This window comes from Rhea pennata, chromosome 20, assembly GCF_028389875.1.
Source record: "Rhea pennata isolate bPtePen1 chromosome 20, bPtePen1.pri, whole genome shotgun sequence".
NCBI lineage: Eukaryota > Metazoa > Chordata > Aves > Rheiformes > Rheidae > Rhea > Rhea pennata.
Window position 1 is genome coordinate 7,650,707 of NC_084682.1, and position 23,023 is coordinate 7,673,729.

At 45.9% G+C, this 23,023-nt stretch overlaps 3 protein-coding genes across 6 annotated transcripts; 2 read left to right on the plus strand and 1 right to left on the minus strand.

Moving 5' to 3' along the window:
• Positions 1 to 344: 344 nt before the first annotated feature.
• POLR2J (RNA polymerase II subunit J) lies at positions 345 to 1,779 on the plus strand. Its single transcript, XM_062592740.1, has 4 exons — positions 345 to 445; positions 598 to 687; positions 803 to 977; positions 1,727 to 1,779. Exons 1-4 carry the CDS (start codon positions 393 to 395, stop codon positions 1,760 to 1,762), a joined length of 354 nt encoding a protein of 117 aa, XP_062448724.1. The 5' UTR covers positions 345 to 392; the 3' UTR covers positions 1,763 to 1,779.
• A 393-nt stretch (positions 1,780 to 2,172) lies between these two features.
• Positions 2,173 to 19,116, minus strand: LRWD1 (leucine rich repeats and WD repeat domain containing 1). Of its 3 annotated transcripts, XM_062592735.1 has the most exons (16): positions 18,909 to 19,116; positions 17,140 to 17,286; positions 14,680 to 14,914; positions 13,502 to 13,621; positions 11,736 to 11,888; positions 10,564 to 10,704; positions 9,622 to 9,963; positions 8,859 to 8,985; positions 8,507 to 8,616; positions 7,846 to 8,053; positions 6,157 to 6,229; positions 5,927 to 6,067; positions 5,032 to 5,129; positions 4,286 to 4,447; positions 3,466 to 3,590; positions 2,173 to 2,564 (listed from the first exon to the last, which is right to left on the minus strand). In XM_062592735.1, exons 2-16 carry the CDS (start codon positions 17,217 to 17,219, stop codon positions 2,421 to 2,423), a joined length of 2,259 nt encoding a protein of 752 aa, XP_062448719.1. In that variant the 5' UTR covers positions 17,220 to 17,286; positions 18,909 to 19,116; the 3' UTR covers positions 2,173 to 2,420. The 3 variants fall into 3 exon arrangements, with proteins under 3 accessions (XP_062448719.1, XP_062448721.1, XP_062448720.1); XM_062592737.1 differs by lacking the exons at positions 14,680 to 14,914; positions 18,909 to 19,116 and having other exon boundaries at positions 17,140 to 17,216; XM_062592736.1 differs by lacking the exons at positions 14,680 to 14,914; positions 17,140 to 17,286; positions 18,909 to 19,116 and adding an exon at positions 13,851 to 13,982.
• ALKBH4 (alkB homolog 4, lysine demethylase) lies at positions 18,987 to 21,151 on the plus strand. Of its 2 annotated transcripts, none has more exons than XM_062592738.1 (3): positions 18,987 to 19,126; positions 19,788 to 19,985; positions 20,446 to 21,151. In XM_062592738.1, the coding sequence occupies exons 1-3, from the start codon at positions 19,025 to 19,027 to the stop codon at positions 21,082 to 21,084; spliced, it is 939 nt and encodes a 312-aa protein (XP_062448722.1). In that variant the 5' UTR covers positions 18,987 to 19,024; the 3' UTR covers positions 21,085 to 21,151. The 2 variants fall into 2 exon arrangements, with proteins under 2 accessions (XP_062448722.1, XP_062448723.1); XM_062592739.1 differs by lacking the exon at positions 18,987 to 19,126 and adding an exon at positions 19,337 to 19,660.
• Positions 21,152 to 23,023: the final 1,872 nt, after the last annotated feature.

Below are 23,023 nucleotides of genomic sequence, written 5' to 3' on the forward strand. Positions count from 1 at the left end.
CAATAAAGGCTCCTCGCACCCCGCGCCCGCTCCTCCTTCCCGGGCGCGGCGGGGCGGGGCGGGGGGCACGGCGGGACATGGGGGGCGCCACTGCTGACATCACTGCTGACGTCGCCGCTGACGTCGCCGCGGCCGTCGCCGTGACCCGCGCGTGGCGCCACAGGGCAGCGCCGCCGCCGGCAGCATGGCCCGGCGCGACGTCACTGACGGCGCCGCTGCTGACGTCACCGGAAGCCGCCACCGCGGGTTCTGCGCGGAGCCCTCCGGGCCGCGGCGGGGCGCTGGAGGCGCCGCCCACCGGCAGGCGGGGCGGCCGGAAGGGGGGGGAAGCAGGCGGCGGGCGGAAGTGACGTGGTGGGCGCCGTGGTAACGGCGGGGCGAGCGGCGGCGGGATGAACGCGCCTCCGGCCTTCGAGTCCTTCCTGCTCTTCGAGGGCGAGAAGAAGTGAGCGGCGGCGGCGGCCGGGGGGGAGGTTCGGGACGCGGGGGGGGGGACGGGACAGCGGCGGCTCCGCGAAGAGAAGCCCGGGAGGGGGAGGCCGGGGGCGGGGGGCGCGGGCGCCCTGTGCGGCGGTGACGGGTGCGTGTGGCTGGCAGGATCACCATCAACAAGGACACGAAGGTGCCCAACGCCTGTCTCTTCACCATCAACAAGGAGGACCACACGCTGGGCAACATCATCAAGTCGTGAGTGGGGCAGGGCGCTGCCGCAGCCGAGGCGAGGTTGCGGGGTTTTTTTTTTTTTTTTTTAGAGGGTGGTCGCGAAAAAGCCGTTGGGCCCTCACTGCTGCGGCCCTTCCAGGCAGTTGCTGAAAGACCCACAGGTGTTATTTGCGGGCTACAAAGTGCCGCACCCGCTGGAACATAAAATCATCATCCGCGTTCAGACCACGCCTGACTACAGCCCCCAGGAAGCTTTCACCAATGCCATCACAGATCTGATCAGCGAACTCTCCCTTCTGGAGGAGCGGTTCAGGGTAAGCTTGGTTATGTAGTTGTATTTTATTTAATTGTAGAAAGTGCATGTACTTGACAGTTAACCAGAAGGACTAGTGTGTTAGAACTGCTGCAAGCTTGTGGAAATGAATTTGTCTAAAAGTCAGTGAACTGAGACCTTTGATAACCACACAGCTCCTGTCAAGGGATGGTGGAAGTCTGGCTGCTCTTATGGGGGGGGGGAAATGCGCTGGCAACCCTAGAGGAGTTAAATGTGTGCTTTGTCTGCCTTTGGTGTCCAGAGTTGGATTTCTCATAGCTATACCAGTGTGGAAAGCTATTTTCTAGTTCAAGCTTCTTTCCCTTACCCTGCCTGCCAAAACTCTTTTTATGAGACAGTTTTGTTTTAAAATGCTGGTTAAATCTGCTCTACTGTACAATCTCCAATATTCAGCTCCAGATTTCTCAGACAATCTAGTTGAAAAGTATGTATGTATGTATGGCAGACAAAATGGTTTGAATAACTTACTTAGTATATGTATGTGTAATATGCTTTGATATGCTCATAAAAGGTAACAGCATTAGAAATTCTTTCATAAGTATGTTTTGATTTTACTTTAAATATTATTTAGTATGTGGTCTAGAGATTTCTTTTGTGCCTTCAGCACTGTTGTTTCATAGTTGTTCTTCTGGTTTACAGGTATCATCAGTCTTCTATATTTAAAATAACTTTGGACTTCCATCTTGGTGATACTTCTTGTCTTAGTGTCTGTATTTTCTTGTTTTACAGGTTGCCATCAAAGACAAACAAGAAGGAATCGAATAAAATTATCATGTTTAGAATGGTCTGTATTTCTGATATAGAGTGATACGGCTATTTTAGTTGAATGCTTTATTTAAACCTTCATTTGTAGCGAAGATTTCCTACTTGTCCCACTTGTTTTCTAATTTTTGACAGCAACTACACTAGTTTGGGGGATTTTTGGACTAGTTTTGCAGTCTGCCAAGAGGATAAAAGTCCTGTTTGATGGATAATTCATTAAAATAATTTTTACTTTCCTAATGGGAACCGTAAGGCAAATACTTGTGCTAGGCTGTTGACAGGTGTGTGTGTTAGCCCAGTGACTGTACTTCCAGCATGAGAAATTGCTGAGTAGTGAGGTAGATGAACTCTCCTAGCACTGCCCCATTCCTACTATTTTTTTTCCCCCTCCAAAAAGTCTAAGCACTGCCAACTGAACTGGTATTTTGTTTTATTAAGTGTCATTTCTATAAAACAAATGCACAAATTGTGAAAACTTACAGTAAAAGAAACTGGATGTTTACAATGACTTGATGAGTTATAACAAACTCTTCCCCCCCCCTTTTTTTTTGTTTTCTTGCACAATAATAGCTGGTCTAGAAAATCTCATGGTTACATGGGTAACAGTCACTAATACTGCACTATGTCAAAGCACGGGAATGAAACGTTCTGTTACAAGTAACTATGACTTCTTCTTCCAAATGGCTGTTATGTTCACACTAGTTAAAGCAACAAGATAAGTGAAGGTTGGGTCTGTTATCACATTGTTTACTAGCACTTCAGTCAGCTGTTCCCCATTTACTCGAAGCTCTGGCCACTTGAGAATCTAGGAAGAGAACAGAGTTTGTGTAGAAAAGGAATGTAACTTGGAGGATACTAACTTTGCAAATCTTGGTTTGACCACTGGGTTGCTGTGGAATCTGCTTCCAGAGCAGTGCTCTATCCCTACCAACCTGGGATCCCCTTTCTCATGGTAAGACATGCACCTTTTTTTGATTGTCTTACATTGACCTAGTTCTCTCATGTCTTTTTCAAAAGGACTAGGATTTAATGTAGAAGGATTTCATCAGAAAGGCAAAATTCAAAGCAGCTAGCCCTCACTCCTGGAAGAACTGACTTGATTTGGGCTTACAGTCATAGTGAAAGTTTATGTATGTTACTGTTCTTTGAACATCTTTTATCATGCAGGAGGATACTACACACCTAAGATAGGACTGTCTCCAGAGGCCAGGAAAGGACTAACCAAAAAAGTGGCAAAAGCATAGCAAAGCAGCCAGCAGGCTTTTGTATGTGCAGGTCTGCCTGCAAACAGCTGCTATGATTATCTTCCCCTCAGCAAGTCAGTGAATCAGTATCTATCTGCACACTGGTTAACTAGGTGCAGAAATTAAATCTCTTGTCAGGATGTCAGTTTAAGCATAAGTTTTGTTATAAAAGGCCCTTCCTGCTGGGAAGACTTGTCAGGCTGCAGAGTGCAAGAGTAAATAGACTTGTTCTACAGCTCCTTGATCCTTTCAGAATTGTGTTTCTCTGAGTTTTGAAAGATGGCCTCGGTCACGCTCTGAAAAGATTGCTTTTAAAGGAACAAGTCAAAGGTGAACGTTAGAGAAAACAATAGGCCAGCTTTGGTATAATTGTGCTTAAGAAACTCAGGCCAGGTGGCACCAGTCTGAGCAGCTGCACAGGGAAGGACAAGAAGCCAGTTCCAAGGGGAAAATGAGACCTACCTGCGTGGGAGGGATTCTCTTGTCTGAGCGTTTTCCTTTTGCAGTACTCCATGCTGTGGTGTAGTTTGAGAGACTGTACATCCACACACTTCCCTTCTCATCACCACAGAACACATATTCTTTTGCTGTAAGAGCAAAAGAAGCAGCTGGAAAACTACTGTGAAGCTGAGAGTGCATTTCTCTATAAAGTACAGCTCAAGACAGTGCTGTAAGATCCTAGGAGAGGATGTCACATTTCAACAACATTCTAGCACAAAAAGCCTAAGTTACTTAGCCTTGGATTAAAATTCTATTTTGCTTAAATATTCTAGTCTAGTAAAGAAAAGCTAGTTATAAATGTTTTGGGGAGATCTCTCTGACTTTTAAACTTTCCAAGGCTGAAATAAATGAGTTGGCTTTGGAAAGTGGATATCAGATGAGGTTTGTTTATTCTTTGTTCATTTTAAAAACCAGATGCCTTCTGTGTGGAAGGCTTACCACTTGTTTTAGATGCAGTAAGTAGTAATATGGTTTCAGGAAAGCTTTATCACCAATGGAGTGCCTCAAAGACCCTACAGGGAAGACGATGTTGGCACTATACAGGCAGTCTAACACTGTAAGCTAGAACTGTTCCCCCTTCTATGGGAAATGGTATGCCTGCATTTATATAGCCCGAACCCAAACCCTGCTAATACAGCTGCAGAGCTCCCAAATAGGAGCTGGTGCCTGTCTGCCGCTACGCTCTGTTGGAGCGTGCAGTGCTGAGGTGAGAGCTCCTGCTGCTCGCAGGGAGGCTGATCAGAGGCTGTCCCTCAGCTTGTGCAGGAGCAGTGCTGCCTACCTGGGCAGGTGCTGAGCGTGAGGTAAGACATGTCTGTTGTGGACCACTCGAGCTCAGCTAGAATAACTGCAGATACCGTTCGCTGACAGGCTTTCCCCTTTCCATCAAATGATCGACTCCAGCTCCATAAGTATATGCAACCTAGTTTAGAGCTCTTGGAAACTATGGATAAAAGACAAGAGATGCAGTGTCAGCTGCTGATAATGCCCCAAAACAAAGGCTAGCACTGAGGTCAGGTGTTCTGTCCTGACTGTGAACCATTACAACCTCCTGTGCCTTGTTTCAGGATAATGTGAGGCTGCAGAGAGGATTATTCATCCCATGTTTATGTTCCTGGACTGCTGGACAAGTGTAAGCTTTTCAGTGGCAGAAAGACCTTCTCCTACCCAGTGCTTTGAGCATCTTTCCAGGCTGGGGAACCCTACTTTCCTGTAAAACACTGCTGCCTCCAGCCTTAAAGGCAAAAAGGACTCATCCGCTCCAGTTCGGCAGTGCCAGGCTGAGTGTGCTCACTGGGACGGGTCCATCTTCCCTGCTTGAAGACAGGTTTGTGCCTCTCGTCCCTGTCTTGCAGGAAGCTAGGTGACTGTGAAAGACAACTGGGTTCTCTGTAGCCCCCAACAGCCTGCAGGAGTGGTAACTGAACCCCACGCAGCAGCCCCTCTGCTCAGCACACTGGCTTCAGACTTCCTTATTCTCGGGCGCCCAGCTCTTTTTGTGGATTTGAGTAATGTGCTTATACTCACCTATGACATCGTCATTCAAAAATGCCAAACCATCAACCCTGTGAGAAGTTGTCATATCCCCCTCATCATCAGGAAATTGGAATATGGCTTCAAAAGGCCTGCAGAGGAGAGGAAGGGTGAAATACTGCACAAGGCCTGAACAGGCACCAAGATCTTAGTGGCATAGCCTAAAGATAACTGAACTGAAAGGACACTTGGACACACAACCCAGGAAATGAAGCTCTGTCATTACTGAGCCTCTTGCTAAAATGAGCAGAAGAATGCCCAGTTGAGACTGCTTATGCTTTCCACTAGCTGGGTTAGTTAATACAGCAAGACCTCCGCTTGTGTAAGCGATTGCTGTTTTAACTTTCGGTAGGCATCAGGATTACTATCTGTCAGCATGGCAGGACTTCACTTGCTCCTTTCTTATAGTATTTTTCTGGTGCCTAGAATGTGCTATTCTAGCATAGCTGTGGCAACTCATGTTGTCCTGTATACTGCCAGTTTCCTGCGTAATGTCACATACCAGAACTAGGGTATGTGCTACTATAAGAGGAACTTGGTCCAAAAATGAATGCTCCCTTCAAGACACATTTAAGATGACAGCCCCCTTAGTTTTAGGCTATTATACCCATTTATATTATACCCATTTCAGCCTTCCTTCAAAGAAGTCTGTAACACTGAAGCATCAGTGGAGCTTAATAAAAGCAGGGCTTCAAATTTTGAGCACACCTTTAGCATTACGCTAGTATTATTACGCCACTACAGAGGGGAAAAGCATGTTCTAAGTTTGGTAGGACATGCTGATTTCCTTGAGCAGCCCTTGAACAGAAAGGAAGTCGCTGTTAGGATTAGCTGCTTGTTCCTGCTTGTTACGGAATGTGAATGTACATCCCCAGCTTTTGGTTCTCACCTGCTTTTCTGCTCCTTATCCAGTTTTATATTCCAGGTAAAGCAGCCTTCTTCACAGCCAGCCAGCAGGTACTGATCCGGGCAGGTGGGGACCAAGGCAATCCGTAAGGGAATAGAGAGGGCTTCCAGCACCAGCAGCTGGCTAACAACAGAAAACAAACAGTTAAGCGGTGCTGCAAAGTGACAGTTACAGGCTCCTGCACTGGCCACATCTAGTTTTTGAACCTTTACCTTGCTTTGAAATTGTAGTCACAGTCTGGAATCCCAATATCCCAGAGTGCAATTCGCTTGTCATAGGATGCAGCTGTGGGGCACAGAAGAGAAGCAGGTAGTGGCACCACTGCCCATCTGGCTCTTTTTGGGCCAGTTGGAAATTCTACCTGTGTCACAGGCGGTAATATGCTAAGCCTGTGGCACCAGAGAGTGCATTAAAACACAGCAGCAGTCACAGAGGCTCCTGTCTTAACAACACTTCACAGATGTTGTCAAACATGCACATTCACTTATTTGCATTTTTTTATGTGTACACGTTTAGAGAAGTGGACAAAAGGAAAAAGTCTGTTTCCTGGTGTCCATTATTAAACTGTGGTTTCACAAGGTCATTAATTAGTGCCAATTCGAGCTCATTTTTCTGATCGTTCATTTGTCCTAGTGGAACTCTAAATTGCTGGTTTCAACTCCTACTTCTCAGGCATATGCCACTCTATTCTACATATCCATGGCTTACTGTGTTCACATCTACAGCAACTCCCATTGGGAATTCAAGCTCAAATCTGAAGAGTGAAATATTTTTAATGTCTTTTTGTTCCCAAGCTGATATACTGACAGTAAAAACAACCTCAGAGCAACCTGGATTCTAATCATATAGAATCCCTCACATTCAAGAGTAAACAAGTTACTAGCCAGTCTCCAAAGAGGCACATAATGGCTGTCAATTTATTAAATTTATCTGGGCAAATAAATGAACCTTGCTGTGCAACCTAGAGGGCACCATCAAGATTGTAAACCTTTGTCAACTGAAGTGTTATAAATGGATGTGCTATCGACCTCCTCATCACTTTAGGCTACTTCCTACATTCCTGAGCATACTCTTGAAAAGCATTCACTATGATGTCTGTGTTTAAAGAAACAAACAAAAAATAAATAAATAAAACATTCTTAATGGTTCGCATAACAATGCAGTTACTCCAGGGTGTGGGTAATTCCAGGCAAAAGAAACAATATGTCCAGCAGGGTGAAGGTGTGGGCAGAATGACTCCAAAACAGCTTACTTTACAGGCATGACAATGCAGCTGCAATTTGTAATACAATGGTTCATTTCCCACCAGTCCTTAAACCTCAGTCTCTGTGGACCCTGCTGTGGTAAAGCTCTCTTCTACCTCAGGACCTAATAAAAACTTCTGACAAGGCACAAGACTTTATCAAAAACAACTAAGCACACAGTTTTGCTCACTGGAAAAAAAATGAAACCCAACAGCCCGTTATACGCTGCATTGCTCCAGTTGCCGAGCTTGACAAGAGCCCTGCCAGCTGACCACTCACTACCTGGCCCCAGCCGGCCGCTCTGACTATCATTCTTCTTACTTATCCCTGCGGAACTGATCTGCTGCTCGCGTGACAGCCACCCTGAGAGGTGGCATGCCAGGAAGCTACTGAGCAAGAAACAGGAGCTGCCACACCTCAGCTAAAGTGCCAGACTTTGTGGCTGAAACAATCTGTACCTTCTGTAGATTAATGCAGTAGGAGATGTACATGACTCACTCCGTAATGTCTGTCCATGCTCTTTGTACGTGTGGTCCCTCTGAGTGTCCACGTACCAATACCTGCTTGCACACTGATGACAATTTCCCCCTATTAAGGAAGCCCAGCCTTTTCTGTGTTACTCACTAAAACTAAAGAGATTTTGAACTAGAGACTTACTGAAGAGGTGAGTTTTGTGAGATGGACTGAAGCAGATAGTAGCAATGGGCTTTTTATGAGCCTTTATCTCTCCGTAGCAGAAGTCAGCCGCCACATGAATCAGTTTGACAATCCCTCTCCTCCCAGCAGCTGCCAAGATATTATGAGTTTTCTTCCGACTGTCGCTGATTACCATTGTGAGAGTTGTCCATGCAACACTGAAAAACTCCTAGCATAGGAAAGAAACTAAGAATAGCATGAAAGAGAACAGTCAGCAGGATGGCTGCTAAGTCAGAGATAGGACAACCATCAGGAGAATTATTCAAGTGAAATGACATGACTATTCAAGCCAGAGCATTGAATCTCAAAACAATCCTCAAAAGAACACAGACTATCAAAACAGACTGCTGTCAGACATTCTTAGCAGCCTAGATACATGTACATACACCTGTGTGAGGAAAACAGAGGTGGACTAATCTTTTAAACTAACGAAAAGCAGGCTAAAAGGATCACCAAGAAATGTTTACCATCTATCTTCATCCTCTTCAGACCTGTCCACACTAATGCTTGAAATCCTCTTTGAGAACAGTTTATAATATATTATGATGTTTACATATACGCATTTATTATAATGTATTGTGGTATTTCCACTTAATGTTTACTGCTCCCATTTCCAACCTACCTCTGTGGCTACCTTATACTTTTTCAGCACCATCCCAGTCTCACAATCAATCAGACAAACAGACTCCCCTCCACAGGTTGCCACAGTTCTAGAGGAGCTCACAATGGGATCTGAAAGACGAAAAGAAGTGAGAAATTCCATGTTAATGGGTAACACCTGAAGACTGCAGTTTACCGCTGCCTGGTGCTTTTTCAGCCTTCTGTTTTCAAAGTCAAAGTAGTATGTTTGAAAGTCTCTTCCTGACAACAAAGACTACAGCTTAAAGGAGGAGCAGGGGTCTAGCACATGGAGCCTGTTGAGATTCCAGAGCCAGGGGCTTTGGGGAATCCTGCAAACTGCTTTAGTAGCTCACCTTTCCTGGATCCACAGTCTAGCAATGGCTCGAAGACACAGGACCAGAGCTGCGTTTTAAAATCCTCACGGCTGTTGCCTTTGCTGTGACACTGAAGAAAATGCAATGGCTCTGCACTGACATCCTCCTACAATAAACCATCCACATTTAGAAAATTCATTCCCCTGACAGTGGTTTGTGTGAAAGACATGCCTAAGATTGCCTCAACAGACCCCTCTATTGAGCACAGCAATCTGAGTTAAACTGAAGTGTTTTTCAGCCCTCTGTGCTACATACAGAGAACAGGAGAGACTGAGGTGCCACCAATGCTCAAGACTCCTAAACCAGCAAGAAACTGTTTAGAGAAGATGTGTCCAGAAGACCCCAGCAGTGAACCCCATATCCCACTGCAGAGGTATGTGAAAACCCTCTAGATTCCCACTGAGCTAAGCTGAGGGGGAAACACCTTCCCCCATCCAGCTGTTTGACCTGAAAGCAAGTCATGCCAGTCCCGTTTCTAAGAACAGGCTTTCAGTGCACCACCTCAGAGCGCTGGTCCATCCATCCCCTGCAGAGTTCACTGTCTCCAGGGGGGTCCTTCCCTCATGCCTCTGAGAAAGATTTAAAACAAAACAAAACAAAAAACAAAACTAAAACCATAACTCACAATAAACCTGGCCAGTCATGAGCTCCAAGATGTGCAGAGCTCTGCTGAAATCTGAACGTGGCTCCTTCCGTTAGACCAAGAGGCCAAAAGCCTTTCCCAGAGGGCTGATGGACATACCTTGCCCTTGAAGTTCTTTACTGGGGTCAAGCTAACAACCCCATTGTCTTGCTCTTGGCTTTTTTGTTCAGCTGTCAGCTGGCTGGATCTTCTATTGCTTTGCCCCTTGGGAAACTGCTCTCCATTCCTATGTGTCCCTTCAGCTCCCTGGTCAGGAGTTGCCTCTTTGGCTTGCTGGTTTGATGCTCTCGGTTTATCAGGAGCTGGGTCATCCTGCAAGTGACTGGACTTTCTGGGACTAAGCGCAACCTCCTCCTTGGTGTTTGCCTGAGACTTGGACCTCTTGTTTCCAGAGCCTGGTGTTGAATGATTTCTTTTTCTCTTGCTGGGGGTCAGTGTGACCTACAAGATATGCTGTCAGTTTCTGCAGAAGTCAGATACATTCTATATTCAAATAAAAGTACCCTCCCACAGTTACCGACTGAATTCCCAAAATCACAAGCAAGTCAAAACTGCAGAGATCCTAAAGACAGAAGGTAATGAAAATCACATAGGCAACCTGATTTTGAATTTAATTCCCTTGCCTGAGGTATTTGTGATTTATACACGATATAGAAAAGCAAATCTGTCCCCCAGACCAATGGGGCTCAAAATGCAGCCATTTCAAAGAGGCCCAAACCCATCATGTTCTAGCCATGTCAGCCCAGCTTTCTCATTAAAAATATCCTTCCCCAAAAGAGCGGTCCTATGGGTAGGACTATACCCACTAAATCTTTTGGGTCTCCTAAGAGAATGGAAGCTCTCTCCTCTTGGATAACAACCAAACTTTCTCATTGCCAAGAAGGTTTCAATATAACCATAATAAATGAGCCACAGCTGTTGAATATAGTCCGGGGCCCAGGACTGCCCACAAGGTTACCAAAGAAAGTAAACTGACAAGTGCTACTGAATATGTACAAAATAAAAAGGAAGTTGTTAATTTAAGGGGAAAAAATCACTTACTTGACCAATGTCCTCTGCAACTTCCCTGGGGCTTTCTGTACTTTCTTCCTCATTCTCATCCATCTCTTCCTCTGGTACGGGATCTGTATTTTCTTCAAGACCCAGTGAGGATGCCAGAAACTCTTCTGCAATCATTTTCACCTTAGAAGTAAATACATGCATATGTACAAAAAGACAAAAAACAACAGCAGCCAAGCTCTGGTGCATAATGACAAGGCACACTTCACTGGATTTCTAGTATCTGCTCCCACTATTCTATGTGAATTTGCCAGCTGATGGAAGAGCCCTCAGCTGACAGACCAAAATGTACTGACAGAGCCAAGCAGAGAAGTTCCTTGTGCTGTCCCTATACAATATGCCTCAATCAAAGGATCACGATTCAGAAGCTGGAGTTCAGACATATTCAGACTGCAGCCCCTCAGCTGCAATTGAATAGCCAGAAGTACTTATCACCGTGTGCAGAAAGGGACAGAGGTGAAGAGTAAGACTGTGCCCTGGGAAAGTACGTGCAAGTCAACAATGACAAAGGAGCTCAGTGAAATCACTGATCATATGGAAATACAGCAAAGGTTGGAGCATCAGTGCCATGGCCCCTCTGATCAACCACGCAGAACACCTGGATGCTGCAGATGGCTCAGGACAGACCAGCACACGAGGTTCTGCCCAACTTAACACTGCAAATGAGTGATTACAGTGACTCCTGTAGATGACCACTCTGCCGTGCATCAGATAGTAAAGTACCAGCCTGCTGGACTGGACAGTTCATCTCCACATATCACATCACTGGTGGTTTGTGTTGCTGACTAGGTCTATGTTATGTGAGCCAAGAACTTCACTCTATCATGGAGACTAAAGGCTGCCATTAGTTACTTGTCATTTGCAAACAATTAAGTGCTAAGGATATTATAGTCATGTTAATAACTCTAAGTATCATCATCGCTTATAAATTAAAAAGCAGTGTTCAGTAACAGTCATTGAATCTTGGTGTGCATTTATTCCTAGTGCTTCTGTAACTGCTCTACAAACTAGCAGGCAAAATCACAAAAAATGATACCACACCTTTGTAAGAGTCCCTGAATGCAAATCCATAGAGCATTTTTAATCAATCTGCTCAAAATCAGGCTGCAGAGTCCTTGCTTCAACAACAGGAGGGTGAGTGAAGCGTGACCTACCCGCCAGCGGGTGAATTCGCTGAGTGAGCTGGGTCCATATACTACATTCGTTTGTACTGACTTCAGGAATTTTTTCTTGATAGACTTCACATGCTCAACTGTATACTTCTCAGGAAGTTGGTCACGGAAGAATTTTTCCCAGTGAGCAGTAACCTAGGCAGAAGAACTGGGTTTACTCAACAAAATATGGCCAAAACCACAGAAGAAAAACACAAGAGTACCTGTAAAAGCATTTAAGAAGCTGCCAACCCTGAGGCTTCATTATCTACATAATGGCATTGCTTCCATTTATTTGGTCACTCTTCAAACCACCAGTTCAGCTAACAAGACATCCAGTCCCTCTGAACAAAGCTTAAGTTAGTGCGGCTAAGCAAACACTGTCAACACAAATCCAGAGCAATGCCTGAATTCATGCCTCCAAAGCCACAGCAAGAGGTCTTAAGAAGTCTTGCGCTGTGTGATACTGAAAGGGAATACCAGACAAGTACCTAATTTGTAACAGGCATGGGACAATGGGGATGTTTGGGTTTTCTTTTAGTTCAAGTGTGTACATGAGCAGGACAAGTGCACACCCTCTCACCATCCAGAAATAAAGACACTGCGATTCCAAAAGCCATTTAAACTAGGGGTACAGTGATGCAGACACTCACCTATCAGTGCAGTTTCCCATATGAGGGTTTCTGGTGGGTAATATCACATCCACAAGTTTTTAGGCCCAATATGCATTCAACACCTTACAGACACAGCAATAAGAACTGGGGAGCCAAATACATAGCAATAACACTAGGAAAAGTATCTGGGGCACAGGCACCCGCACAAAATGAACAGTACAGGGGAACATACTGTGTCTCATAACTGATAATTCCAGCGGCTACCCATGCCCAGTTGGCTGCAGGATGACAGGCTGAGCAGCCCTCACCAAGACCTTTGCGGTACAAGGTATTACACAGCTGATACTTAGCACAAAAAGCCATCTCAGTCGTCAGTGTCTGATCTCTCCACCACTGCTACTTGGAAGGAATTAACAAGATCAGCTAACTAGAACATAAAGAGTAAGAGCAATAGTCTACAAAATACTCTGTTCATAATGGAACAATATTTATGCTCAAGACCACGACACATGTGCAGGGAGAATCTGTCAGGAGACAAACTAAGATGTAGGCAAAGAGTGAAAGTAGTGCTTCAAACACGCATGACCAAAGAAGAAAGACCGAATCTTTGTTTCTGGTATATGTTGGAGAAAGCAAGGTTATCCCAATCCTGGTTCTGTGCTCCCCGTCTCTGGGGCCTGACTAGTAACATCAACTAGATGGAGATGTGTATGCAGCTGTTCTGTCAGCACCTGCATTCTCTCATTTATGAATGCCTATAGGAATGTCCCAGAAAACTGGAGGCCCAGATTCACATCTTGCTAGCCCCTCTCCTGTGTAGGGCACAAATCCTTTCTCCTACACAAGAATCTTCCAGCTGTCGGTTCCTGCCAGCTTTGCAGCCCTGGTATACAAACAGTAGCCAGCACCCAGAATCAAGCCTCACACTGACTGAAACTGAAGACAGCAGCTGGCCACACGGAACAGGAGAAACAAATGCAATTGGTGAGCAGAGAAAGTAGTAACAAGGCTCATACTGTGGGCTGTGCTCAGATCATATCAGCGTTATCATAACTGTTTGATGCCTATCTGCAACTCTGTCATTCAGCTGAACACAGCACTGTATGTCATTATTTGTCAGGCATTCACATATGAAGAGTAAACCACAAATCTTACCTTGCTGGTGAGCTTACGACTATTCACATGCCTCACATGATTAGCCAGTTTGGTTATATCCTTGCCATTGAGTAGCCGGAGATTTTGCAAAAGAAACATCACTTTATAGTCATCATTGGGCTAGAAAGAGACGATATTAGGGTTATGAAAATTGCACACATGGTACTTGCTTTAACTACGGATATATGTTCTTTATTGAAATGTAACCAAAAAGGACTAGAACGTATTTATTCAGGAAAGGACATTTCATAAAATCCTCTCAGGACTTCCAACTCAATATCATCTGTTACTTGTAAATTAACATTTTCCTAGAAGTTGGGATCTTTACCTCTGCAGACACAAACCCTACCTCACACTTATGCAGTACTAACATCCAACACAAGGTGGCGGCGGTGTAACTAGGCTGATCTGCTCCTGCCTGAGTGCAACGTGGGGTATTCCATTCACATCTTCTTGCTTTGAGCATCTAACACAGAGGAAGGCCTGCCCTGTGTAAAGTGAATACCAGCAGGGTTTTTCAGCCGGTAACTTTTAAGGCAGACCAGTTCCCCAACCCAGTTCACCAGGTAGCCACACAGATCGAACAGCATCTGGGACAACATGGCTTATGCCAGCTAAAGCACATATAAAATTACAGTTTCACACGCCTACACTGAGAGCCTCAAGTCCCATACAGTCAGCACACAAGTCAGAGAACCTAAATTAGAATAATCTCCAAGTTTAACCTAAATTAGAAAAATCTCCAAGTTTAACCTTTCAGCAGAAGACTAAATCTGCTTTTCCAGGGCTGGGACTGGAAGAAGCACCAGATGGAAAAAAAATTTTAACATATGAAGAGGAGGACATTTCTACATAGTCTTGACTACATATTACACCACTAAAGTTTTATACAAGTACAAAGGTAAGGTAAGGCGCTTGAGAAGCTGCCCAAGATGGGACTCTGGCCAGGAGAATCGGGAGATTCAGGACACAGGGATTTTAATCTGTGAGCAGTCTGTGGCAAGTCATCAATTTGTGCCACAATTTCCCAATCTGCAAAAGGGAACTAAAAAGACTAACTACTTTCTGAGATGTCCTAACACTTGCTGATTAAGTGTGATGTATAAGAATGAAGCATAACTGTTATTTATTTCTCGCTCCATTTAACACTTAGTATGTAGGGATGGGGAGTAACTCACTGTCAAATACACATTGTTCTCATAGGTTAGCTCCTCAAGCAGAGGGAACTGTTTCAGAGCAGTTACATCTTCCAGCTGGTTGTTGTTGCAGTTTAGGACACGCAGATCAGGCAAAGTTAGACTGTTGGGAAATTTATCCAATAAGTTATCAGAGAGATCGAGTTTCTGCAGATGCCTCAGACGGGAAAACAACCGTGGGTCTAAGTCTCCAGTCTTCAACTGCAGCTTGGATAGGCTGAAAATAATAGAGAACACAAACTGTCTGCAGTTTGTTGGAAAAACAAGTGCTGAATTTCCCTGGATATAAGGTCTCATCTTTGTGGCACTTCTCAATGTAGCACAACTCACTGGGTAAATCTGACCAAAGCCCACCTTTGTTTTGGGAGAGTTTGTTTTTTGTCTGTATCATTCTGGACCTCAAATACACATACTTAGAGAAGCTGTGTCTGAGATAATAAACACAGCCAGAGATTACAGTCTACTGAATTATTTGATGTACAACTAATCTGAAACTGTGATAAATTTCCTATGGATAACAAAGTTGGTTGTAAGCAGTGAATCACTAGAAAAGTTCTTGGTCCTAAAAAAACCTATTACATCTCCAGGAATTTTGATACATTTTTCCTTTGCAATGTAAATTCAACAGAATAAGCTGTAGCAATATGAGACAACACTTTTTCCACTAGACCATCCATCTATCCTGTCCACAGAATCCAGTAGATGCATCATTTGCCTCATTTATGTAAATTACAGTGTTACAACTGGTGCAAGCAAAGGCTACACTGTTTCTGAAAAGGCCAGTCCTATTCTCCCCTTTACTTCACGCTGGCACTTGCATTTACACAGCTTTGTGGAAAGTTTGATCATTTTGCTGATCTGGCTCAAAATTTCTTTATTTCTGCATTAGGAGTACGTTCAGGCTAAAGGTAAACCAGCTTCCCAAAACATTCAGCCGTTTCCTAAGAACTTTTTTTTTTTTTTTTTTTTTAAGTGATTGATGATTACATTTATTTTACCGCAAATTTGGCTGCAAAATCTTCCACTGGTAAGTATGGGAATATATCTAAAGTTCACAATGCTGCCACCAAAACAGGCACATTGTCGTGTAAGAGGAAGATGTAAAATACTTTATGAGGGGGAAAAATATACCCTCTTGAGAGAAACTGAAAAGCACACACTGTAAGAATGGAGGTTATTTAGATCTGTCTGGAAGGGGCTCCAAGAGGCCCTTCGGGGTCCAGTTCGGCTCCAGAGGGAACATCCAGTCCTGAGAGCTAACATCTCTTGAGGATGCAAGCCTGAATTTCTTTAATAAACAGAATCTCTATCCACTATGATCAGCAAAAGAAGACCTTCTAAATGCAAATGAAACGTGAATAAATGAGATAAATTTAAGACGCAAGACCGCTTCTCATTCACTTATCATTTCAGAAGCCTAACTAGTTGCTCAAAGCACATAAGAAAGAAAGGTTGACTGCAATTCAGCTGGCTGCAAGGCTGACTGTGACCACTGTGCCATTTTGGTTTCACGCATGAACCATTTGGAAATGAGATAGGGACAAGGTCTGTGAGAAACTCAACACAATGTTCCACAAATGGACCTTTTAGAAATATTACCCTTCAAAATCACAGTATCAAGCTCAATGGGAAAAGCTGTACTCTAGAACACCTCAACATCACTTTGTCACACAGATTATTGCAACATACATTCCTCAGATAAACTTTTTAGTTTATCTCTAAAAAGAAGTATTTTATCATAAGACACAAAGAAAAAAATAACAACTTAAAAGTATGAAAAACTCTTGCATCAGCAACAAAATCAGCAAAGGCACCAGCTGGAATTCAGCTAGTTTAGTCACTCAGGTTGACAAGTTCCGAAATAACAAAATTCCGCTGTATTAAACACGTGGAAAGATATTTATTTTCAATTACCATAATTAAGCATCTGAGCAACAAAACTGTTTTTAAAGGTTTCTGTACGTGTCATAGTTTATTTTTGCTCTCTGCAATGCTTGAATAGTCATAATCTAGGTATTGGATTTAGAGCAGATGGAAAGTGATGGAAGGATAAAGGAGGGAAAATAATGCGAAAGCCATTAATAATATCCTCTAAAATCCATGCCAGAAGTGATTTTCCTATTCACATTAAGCAACTGCCATCAAAAACAAAGGTGAAGGGGGCAAGTAAAGTACCTCTTAGGACAAGGAAATCAAAATCTAGTGCTAAGCAATTTTACAGAAAAAATGTGGCATATACAGAATACATATGGTGAAGAAAGGTAGTAACTGCTGCCAGCTGAACTAATGTTCACCAGTCCTGCACTAAGAATGCCATCTCCTATTCCAGTGTTTTGTAATGGTCTCTCTTTATTTCAGTAAAAGTACTTAAGCAAACAAAGACAAAAAGGATCGCCCATGTTGAATTCAGCTGGAATTTTCCATGGGCCTGTTTGCACTTACTTCAGCGTCTCGATCTTTCGCAGCCTAGTAGATCTTGGAACTGCTCTTTCCAAAAGAAGCTCTGTAGTAATTTTTGACATTTTTAATCTCCACCTCTCTTCTGAATTCACAAGTCTGCCAGTTGTAGGAGCTCTTCTTGTAACCCGCCTGGTGAAATGAACAGGAATGAGAGGAAATCCTTTGGAACTGATTCCAAAAGAGGGGAAAAGAAGTTATCAGCTTAGCTACTGCTTTTGCTGCTGTGTTTGAAGTAGCCCCTTTTCATATGGTTGAAACGATGCCATCAGGGATCATTATTAAACCAGGCACAGGCTCCCAATAAGCTGCCCAAACTGTCTCCAAAACACTGATGATAAGTCTGCTGCCTACTACAGTACAAGGCTTACTGCCAATAATAGTGTCCTCAGGGTGAAGGCACTCGGGATTAGGGACAGTCTTCCAGGTATCAGCTTGTACTTCTCCTGAACAAGAGGGTTCTGGTCCAAGAAGTCCCACAGGCAGATAAACAGGAACTATATGATTAAATGCACCTACACAGATTTCTTCCTCTGAAAGTAATGTCACGCATCCTTGACTGGCCTGACCTGATGGACAGACTCTTGGTTAACAGTCCTTAAATTCTCTAAAATGTTGCAAAACTGGATTACCTGCCATAAATGTAAGCACCACTACTTGGTAACGTAATTTCCACTCCAAAAAAAAAAATCAACAGCAACATTCTGTACATTTGGGGGAATTAACAGGAGATATTTTCAGGCATCACTGTGGACAGGGCAGTGCACGTGCGCACAGAGATTCACGGCGACAGTTATAATAAAGCTGACAGAGCCAGCGCAGCTGCATAAACTACTGGATCACGTCTTACCACTCTTCCCAACGCGGAGCGAGAAAAGAGGGGAAGAAAAGAGGGAAGAGGTGCAAGGCCAGGCTCACAGCTAGCTTTCTGGGCTGGTCTCATCGCCGCCCAGCGACCGCTGCCCCGAGCCACCAAGGCCGGGCGAGCTCCCAGGCAGCCCTCAGCCGGGCGCTTCACCCCGCAGCGTGCCCTCGGCGTCCGGGCCAGCGCGTTTGGGGAGCTCCGGGCCGCTGCTCTGCCAACTCGTGCAGATGAGGACGGTCTTTGGTTTAAGGCACATCCCGCGTTTTTAGGTCTGAGTAGAAGATGCAGAGTCTGGGAAACCGCTTGGAACCGCGATGCGATCTAAGGAAAACTCGGCAGCAACGACGGCGGCTGTGCTGCCACCCTCTTTCCTGTCACCCTGGACGCGCCAGGCTCGGGCGCGAGGCCCGCGGGGCCCCTCACGGGGGCCGCGACCGCCCGGGCGCCGGTCCGGGCACCGGCCGCAGTCGCGCAGCCACCGCGAGGGGCGGCTCGGCGGCAGCCTCGCCCGGGCCCGGCGCGACCGCGGCGCCCTGACGCCTCCGGGCCGCCCGCTTCCGCCCCCGCCCCAGCCCGGGGACCGCTGCGAGGGCCAGATCGCCCCCTCCTCCCCACCCGCGGCGGGGCCGGGGCCGGGACCGCGGCCGCCCCCGCGGTGAGGCGCCCGGTCGGGGTGGAGGGAGGAGAGGGGAGGAGCGCGCGGGACTACGACTCCCAGGAGCCCCCGCGCCGCCCCCGGGCCCTGCACCGCGGCTCGCAGCCGCGCGGCCTGCCGGGAAAGCGAGTCCGCAGCTCAGCCCACCCCCGCCGGCCGCGCGGCCTGCACGCCGCCCGCTTGCCCCGCCGCCACCGCCGCGGCGGCCTCCCCCGCGCCCGCCGCCCCCCTCACCTGGAAGCGGGCCGGGCCGCGGCAGGGCGCCGTGAGGAGGGGGGGGAGGAGGGAGGAGGAGGGGCGGGAGGGGAGGGGAGAGAGGAGAAGCAGCGTCCTCAGCGGAGCCGGCGGCGATGGAGGCGGCGGGCGGCGGCGAAGGCCCGGGCTGCGGCTGCAAGGGGATCCGCTCCTGCCTGCTCTGCGAGGGGCCCGCGCAGGCCGCTCCGCCCCCGCAGGTACCGGGGAGGGGGCGGCGGGGCGGGGCCGGCGCGGGGCGGGGCGGAGCCGGCGCGGGGCCGGGCGCGGCCGCCATGTTGCCCTGAGGGGCGGCCGGGCCCGAGCCCCGGCACCGCTGCCGAGCGCCGCCCGGGAGCACCGGGGGCAGGGGCGAAGCGGCGCCCGGGGCGCGAGGCCGGGCCCGGCGCCCCCCGCGCCGCTTCACCCCCGCAAGGGCGGTTTTGAGGAGAATCCCGGATTGCGGGAGCGGGCCCGCCCGGAAAAACCATCACCCTCGACCTCCGTGCGTTAAGAGTGGTTCTCTAGAGCCTTTCCCCCCCCCCCTTTTAAATCAACTTTCCTCATTCAACGTTTAGTGATAGGAGGAGCCTTATCACTCCGCTGGGCCTGAGAAACGGCAACCATTAATCTTAACATTTGGCACCAAGGATCAGCTGCCCTTCCTCGTCTTTGCAGCATACAGATATTACTAGGAAAGAGGGAAGAGTCGTTCCCGCAAGGAAGCTGTAATATTGCTCATGTCTGGAAGCTTTGTGCGTACAGTTAACACGCTGCCACATCAAGGTTGCAGGGCTAAAAAAAACTGTAGAAATACCTTATTGTTAGAAGTTCTCTCTCGCCCCCCCCCCTTTTTTTTTATCTCCTCTGTTATTTCCACAGGGAGAAAATAATTTCACTTACTGTCCAGCAACAGGCCTAGCTGTTGGAAACGAGCACTCAGAGTTTGCTGGCTGGGCATTTCCATTTCCAGGGGTGTTTTTGACGGAGGAGTTCATAAGTGAAGACGAAGAATCCGAGATAGTTGAACTGATGGATCAAGATGACTGGAAACCATCACAGTCCGGCCGAAAGAAACAGGTTTGACTTTAGAAGCTCATCCGTCCCCTGGAAAAGGAGAGCTGTCTGCACAGTTGAAACCCCATGCAGTTATATGTTTAATAAAACGCTTTCTTTTGGAAACCTTTCCTGAAATCAACTGCAAGAATTGTAATTACAATCAACTTCTTGCATAAGTGTCTTTATGATAATTACAATGAAGAGCACCTATGGGTGCATGTGCGGGCATTACAAATTATACAATATCAGAGTGAGACAAGTGTTTTTCTTGCTTGATAGATGAGAAGCCTAATCCAAAGAGATTAATGCAATTTAGACTGAGTCATTTGGTAAACTGATGACCACGTCATTGGAAGAGAATAGAGCAGAACTCTTTAAAAGTAGTCTTGACCATCATCCCTGTAGAGGTCACAACCTCTCCAGAAAGACTTACCCCAGATTTTTGCTTAACATTCGCTTTTCCCCTTTTCTTTCCCGACAGGACTATGGACCCAAAGTGAACTTTAAGAAGCAGAGGCTGAAAGCTGGTAGCTTTATTGGTTTGCCAAGTTTTAGTAAAAAGATTGTGACACAAATGAAGGACTACTCTGTGCTAAATGGTTTCTTACCTGTTGAACAATGTAATCTGGATTACATGCCAGAAAGAGGTTCTGCTATCGACCCACATTTTGATGACTGGTGGCTTTGGGGAGAGCGCCTAGTTAGCTTAAACTTGCTCTCAAAAACCGTGCTGTCCATGTCTTGCGATTCAGAGGAGAGCATCCCATTACTTCCCTCTTTCAGTAAAGAAAAGAAATCAAGTCCCTCCGGATATCTTGCACAAACGTCAGCATGCAAAAATTCAGACAAACAGAGAATTAGCTGCACTTCATCCCCAAGGCTTGTTCCAAGTAAAGAAGTGACTGTTGCCATTCAGTTACCCAGAAGGTCCCTGGTGGTATTGTATGGTGACGCACGTTACAAGTGGAAACACGCGATTTACCGCAAGCATATAGAGCATCGCCGAATCTGTGTCACGTTCAGGGAGCTGTCTGCAGAGTTCAGCGTGGGAGGAAGGCACGAGGAACTGGGTAAAGAACTGCTAGGAATAGCGCTTTCATTTCAAGGAAGACCAGTATGATCAACAGAGGAAGCTGGAAGTGCACTCTGTTATAATATTTGAGAAATAAAGTACAGAATTTTTACAACTTGGTTTATTTCCGAAGTATGTGTGAAAACCCGGTGTGTACAGACATAAGGTCAATCAAATAGAAATCTAACAAATAAGAAGGTGAAAGGAAAAGTTGTTTGTTTCTTTGAAGACTCTCCTGGGCAATGGTAGCTCTTAGGCAAAAGTCAAAAAATAGCTGTGGTATTCATTAACTATATTGTAACCAAATGCAAAAAGCAAATAGTCAATTTTAAAATACTTCAGTGAAAACAAGACACAAACTTAGGATCATTAAGCTGATCTGAGTAAAACACCCCTTGGCACTGATTCAACCGAAGTCCTGGAGCAGATTTTAACCTTTGTTGACCTATACTCCGTTCTATCATAACTGCTTTTAGAGCACCGTGCCTGAGGGACACAGCTATCTTCTCACCCACTTCAGATGATTCAGATAGATCCTTTAGAGATCAGTCCTCCAAGGGAGGAGGGTAAGCAAGCATCTCTCCAGAGATAATACAACACACAGACCTAGTTAAAGTAATTATCCTTTGCTGAAGATTCATGCTGTAACAGTGAGGATTAATCATAAATACAGTGTGTGACCTATATCTTCTGGGACCAAAGAGCAGTATTTGCAGAGGGCCAATGCAGACGCTTCTGCAGAGACAGCTTGGACAGGTCATTTGTCGTCTCTGAACCCTGCTGCCAACTCTCAGTAGCAAGAGTCTAATTTTAAGAATAAACTGGGAGACAGACTGCAGCTCTAGGGGCTATCATTTTTTTCTTGGCACCTCTAACTATCAGGTTTGTGTCATACCTTGTACCTAAGATTCAAGGAGTTGACTGTAGCAGAAGCCGCTCAGAACAAACTTCTGTGCTCTTGACAAATGAAGGTGTGCCATGGAAGGGATGTGATCCTTTAATAAACACAGTTGTGTAATCAAAACCATTCAGTGCAGTCTCACCTACAGTAATAAAACAACAGTTAACAACGCTGTCTGGTTTTGGTCAGTAAGAGAAGAGGGTACATTACATGGGATTTCAGCATCCCTGTATAGCCATATCCTGTCTTAGGAGTACTTCTTGGCACAATGAGCAAGTCTTAATGTACTAGTAGCGCACTCATATAGTAGACACTGCTCTCTGCATCAGGCATTGCAGCGGAGGGAGCTCTTCAGCCCAGTGAAATTAACAGTAGCTAGAAAAGCCTTGAATCAGGATATTTTTAATCATTTTACGTATTCAGATACAACTACAGTCCTCCATGTTTACAATGAACCAGTTTCAGTTCACCCCAATATTTAACCAGAAGCGGAAAACAGCTACATAATAGTTCCAAGAGGGATCAGCAAGGGCCGCTCCCACCAGCAGACCTAAAACACAAACCTCCACCCAGCCATCTACACGCTCTGGCAACAGGTAAAACATGTCCCCTCTGATCGAAGACAGCCAAGCTAAACAGAGCCAGCTGAAACTTGCTTACAGCTAGTAGGCTCACAAGCTTTATGAGAGAGATGTTTCCCATAGGATACAACCTCTTTAGTTCACTCCCAAAAGCAGGGCCAAGTAACCTATGCTCTTAAAATAAGGGTTCCCAACCTTTTCTGGTAGGCCTTGTGGGATCTTCACCATACTGCTGGTCCCCTACGGACTAAGACAGCAGGTAAGAGCGCTCTATCCCAAGGTCAGTACTGGGTGTCCCAATCGCTTCCACCAGATCTGGGCACCTTCGGCTGAGCAGGACAGGGCCGGTAGCCAGACAGAGCTCAATACAAAGCCATGTTAAGCAAGGAAAGAGAGTGGACTTTAATAGACATAGCCTCTTCTTCCAGTACTTAGTCTCTTCAATAATCAGCTCTTAGCTTAGCCAACTGCAGCAATAAAGTATTTTCTCTAATGTTTGGCCCTT